Source organism: Apis dorsata, unplaced genomic scaffold (genome assembly GCF_000469605.1).
Source record: "Apis dorsata unplaced genomic scaffold, Apis dorsata 1.3 scaffold_295, whole genome shotgun sequence".
Taxonomy (NCBI): domain Eukaryota; kingdom Metazoa; phylum Arthropoda; class Insecta; order Hymenoptera; family Apidae; genus Apis; species Apis dorsata.
Genome location: NW_006263570.1, coordinates 2638124 through 2643310, shown reverse-complemented (window position 1 = coordinate 2643310; position 5187 = coordinate 2638124). Strand labels below are relative to the sequence as shown.

At 27.6% G+C, this 5187-nt stretch overlaps 1 protein-coding gene across 1 annotated transcript; it reads right to left on the bottom strand.

The window, feature by feature from the left end:
* Positions 1-966: 966 nt before the first annotated feature.
* Positions 967-4331, bottom strand: LOC102679627 (omega-conotoxin-like protein 1). Its single transcript, XM_006617301.2, has 3 exons — positions 4185-4331; positions 1809-1917; positions 967-1296 (listed from the first exon to the last, which is right to left on the bottom strand). The coding sequence occupies exons 2-3, from the start codon at positions 1896-1898 to the stop codon at positions 1162-1164; spliced, it is 225 nt and encodes a 74-aa protein (XP_006617364.1). The 5' UTR covers positions 1899-1917; positions 4185-4331; the 3' UTR covers positions 967-1161.
* Between the last annotated feature and the right edge of the window lie 856 nt (positions 4332-5187).

Below are 5187 nucleotides of genomic sequence, written 5' to 3'. Positions count from 1 at the left end.
TTTTTTTTTTTTTTTTTTTTTTTTTTTTTTTTTTTCGTCTAATCTTCTCGCATTTTCGATCGAGGAGAGCCTTTATCGAAAGACGAGGCATGCGTTTCACAACGGAAAACGGATAATGTTTTGTCCAAGATGGGGGTATTTAAAGGTGATAGCAAGTTCGAAAATCGCGATACGACACACGCGATCGGGCAATACGGCACGTAACGCAATCGAACGCCGCTCAATTTTCCAACGGGCATCGTGCAATTACATGCTTGATCGCATATAATTTTCTAAAATGTTTATCTTCCAAGTAAGCTTGTTCGAATATCGTTTCGAGTCGAATCGGCGGAATTTCATTTCATAAAAACATTTATTCCCCTCCTCCATCCCGTTGCAACAAGCTATTATCGGCGTTCCAGGCCTCAGAAACGCAATAATCTCGTACGAACTGATAATAATAATCGTGTGCCTAATAGTCGTGACCTCTCTCGTGGTGTGGAAATCTCTTCCACGCTGTTTAACCTCATTCGCTTCAGACGAGTCATTGTTAAACGTTCGAAGAAATTATTCGAGTTTGACAAGTCTTTTTATTTTCTTAATTTCTATTTATTTATTTTTTTTTTTGTTTGAAAAAATTTTGAAGATTTCGGATTTTAAAAACGATAGCCTTTTAAATTTTTCTAATAAAAATCAAATAATTATTTTAAATGGATACGATAATTCTATTATTGTTGTTTGCGTATTTCAATCTTTTATTTTATTACGAAATAAACAATTTTCATTAATGTAAATTAATTACCAAAGTATAAGATTTTATATTTCCATATTACCGAATTCAGTCGAAACAAAAGAAATTTTTATTTAAGATATAAAGTAATTTTTAATATCAAGCCAATACTTTGTCACTACTTGATCAATCCAATAAGAAAATCCTTCGAATTTAATTCTCAAAAGAAGAAGAATCACACGTGAGGCAAAATTATATTAATTCGATTGCACTCGCATGCACTTTTCATCCCATTTATTTTCCTTTTTATCTCGTCTCGTATATTTACATTAATCACTCAGTCGTCTATCTGTATTTTGTATATTGCTTAAGAAATTAATTTTGTTTCGAGCATTGATTCCATTCCGGAAAATTTGATTCGTATAGAATCATCGTTAAAATATCTTAATCACTTAATAATCTTTCCCCTTTCTACCAAGGATCTTTTCACGCTGCTTCATCAACTCCTCCTCCGTGATCCTCACTTGACACCTGTTCGCATACGTGTGACACCATGTGCCAGGGCAACAGTCGGAGCTGGCCACGCACTGAAATGAAGAAATAAATTCACGTTAGCGAATTTATCAGCTGATATAAACGGCCAACAATATGTGTTGGAAATTATTACGACTGCTTTAAAATTCTATTTTAGGCTCTCAACGTTCACGAGACTCCAGTTAGCGGGGCAGATTCGCGTAACCCTGTTATTATTTTTATGTCTGGAACTCTCTGTAACTCGTTTCCCGCTCACGTCGAATATTTTTGACACCCTTTGTATCGTGATAATCGTTAAAGATGAAAGTTTCATCGAGAAAATGATTTTTTTGGATCCATTAACATTGACTGAAGAACAAATAATTTGAGAATCGAATAATTAAAAGATTTTAAGTCTTTTTTAATAATGTAATTTTATCTAATGTGGAAAAAATATAAATAAAAATATCAAATATTTTTATTTCTACGAGATTAAGACACATGATTCTTATTACAATTATTGTCAATTTGAATGAAATTATTGAATTTCGTGATATGTAATAAAATAACAAAGTTATATACTTACAGAATCACCATGTCTGCCACATTTAGAAGCAGCTGAAACGATGTTCGTAGTCAGCAAAAGGATGCAAACGAGAAGTATAAACTTGGACATTTTGCAATGTATTTTTACACTGAAAATAAAAGAAAAATTGTATTACATTCGTTTCAATTTAATTGAATAACATATAATTTGCAATACCTTCTATTATTATTTTTACTTGAATCTATTTGAAAATATAAAGTAAAACTGATTAAAACGATTGAAACGTTATCTACAGCATCCGAGAGTTATTAATGATGTAATTGATGACTAACAAGAATTAATTGTTATCAACAATCATCGCAATCATTTATTTATTTACTGATTCACTTTATTTCACGTTTAATTTAATTTATATAATCTAAAAAAATTATATGTTTGCATGTGATCTTAATTCGGTATGGTCAAGTAACGATCATGTAAAACTTGTTATTTCAATTATTAAATTCGATACATTTAATTCACAAAAGAATTCGAAGGAAAATAAAACAAACGAATTAAAGACTGTATTTTTTAACGCAATTATATCTCGAAATTGTATCTATAAAAAGACGCGAATCAGATAAGGTCAGCCATAGATTCATGAAATTCTAGCTTATTACGCAACTTGATAAATACATGTACAAGATCTGCGCAGGAAAAACGTAAGCAGGTGTCCGTGAATGAATCATTAACTACTGACCTGACTCGTTCTTGAATAACGAACAAAGTATGACTAAAGCGTATCGCCACGGCTGACCATGAACGGCATCAATCTACTTAGCCAAACAGTTATCATGTATTTACTATAGCAGAGTTCTTTCATGTTTAATAAAAACTCATCGCTCTTTTCCTTTTGCGAAACTCATCGAAGAATTGATTATTTTCATTCAACCGAAATTATTTGTATTTTTATGAATATATAGAGTATCCTGTCATTAATTATAGAGATTTTATGTGAAATAATAAGTCGAAAATAAAATAAAATTTTTTCACTGAGGCTTCATTTAAAAAAATTTTGAAGTATAATTAAAATTGGCTATTTCTTGATTAAATATCTTGATTAAATATTAATAATTGATTTATATATGCGAAGATATAAATAAAAAATATAGAATAATTTTTGTTTATTTAAAAATTAATTCTTGAGAAAATCGATTATATTTCTTGACTGTTGAATTTTTTTAAAAATTGGAAGCGATAAAATTTTCACATGTAGAGTAACTACTTATTAATAGTACATTCTTATCTAATCGGAAAAACCAATTATAGTATTTTAAAATTCTTCAATTTCATTTTATTTAAAAACGAAGATTGATTTTCGACTAATTTTTTACATAGAATTACCAGTACTGACTGGACACCCTATATAATTCTGTTATTGATCGCGGCTTTTCTATTTTTACGAAACGATTCAAGATAATATTTTAATCCTAAAACGCAGATGTTCGTAATTATTAGGAATGATAAAGCTTTCATTGTCTTCTTTGTCAGATATAACAAATTTCATTATCGATTATTAATAAAGTAATAATAAAAAAAATTAAACTATTGCAACAAAATAAATACAATATTGCATCGCAGTGATAAATCAATTTTACGAATATTTTAAATTAATTTTGTAAATGTTAATATTTCAATTTACTTAAGAAAAAAAATATAGCGATCTTAAAAGTTGAATATATACCAATCTATAGCATTCTATAGTATCCATCTATAGAAACCTATAATATATTAAAATGAAAATAATAATATGTGATAACAAAAGTTCAAAGTTCATTGCACGAGTTAACGAAATCATTTACCATTGAACATTTTCTTATCTTTGAAGAAGTCTTGAAAAAATTTAAATATGATAAATCAACTACGATAAATTGAATCATTAAAAATATATTATTTCAACATGAATTATAATTCATTACTAGAAATAATAATTTTATAAAATTATCAATTTTTCATTATATTCTTATATATACATTCTGTGTTATATTAATATTTTTTATTAGATACTATATTTTTCTTTTATATTCATTAAGTATTAATATTAATTATAGAAATAAATATAATAAATGACACATATAATAAAAAAAAAAACGTTAATGGTTATAGTAATATTCGAAAAAGAATTGAATAGATTTCTATGCTTATTTACAATTTTCTCAAAGATAACACAGACACTTGTATTATCACTTTTCCATTGACCTTTTCAATTAAAAAATCACGAAAAATCAATCACCAGAAACTATTATTGTTAAAATCAACAAATTGATATTTCTTTTAATTGATTCGTTTTCGACACTTCTTCACGGCTCAATCGATTCAATTTTAATCCGAAGAAATCTATCCTTGATGGAGAAACTGCGCATAAATTCTACTCACCAGAAGAGGCTGTGGAATGGTTTCACGACGCTTTCTTCACAGCGATAGTCTCAAGAGTTCGACCTTAACTGGTTTCTCAACTTGCCATATACTATGCTTTTATACCACGACATCGCGTCATTCTTGCCGCTGTTAAGTCGTGTATTATACACGTCTGTCTGTGTGTGCATGTGTGGATACACGCGCGCGTGGCTGGAAGAGTACAAGAGGTAATAACGAGAAATGTTATACTTCTTGCCCACGTGATTCATTGTTTAAGAAATGCACACGCGTTTGTCTCGCCCTTTGTTACGCCGATGAATTTTCATTTTAACAATTTGCAGTTGAATGAATTTTCCACTCTTCTATTTCTCTTCCTTCCTCCCGTTCTTTCTCTTTTTAAACGGGAATCTAGAATCTTTATCATTATTAAAATTTTCTAAGGAAATTATTATTGCATATTTTTATCCTGGTGGAATATTATGTAACAATTATGTTATAAAAAACTAATAAGGACCAGTAAAAATCATAAGAAGAAGAAATAATAAAGTTGTATAGACTTTTATAGACTTTAAAATCAAACTTTAAAATTATTTTTGTTTATTTGCCACTTTATTTTATTGATTATAATTAATTACAGTTTATTCTAACAATTTTAGTAGATGAGATATTTTTCTTATTAAGTTAATTGATAAAATAATGAATCTAATTATAATAAATAAATATCAAATAATTTGTACAAATATATAAGTTTAAATAAATAAAAATAATCATTAAACATTCATATTTACATACAAAAATATAAATTGGATTAAGATAAATGAATAATAAAATGAAATTATAATTAAATAATTAATAAAGAGATATTAGAAAAATTCAATTAATACTGTATTTAAAAAGATTCATCTCTTATTCTAATAATCAAGTAATATAGAATGTATAAATTATTTCGTTCAATACTAATAAAAAATATTCAAGAGAGATATGAAAATTTATAGATAAAAAAGATAAATTTGTTGCAAAT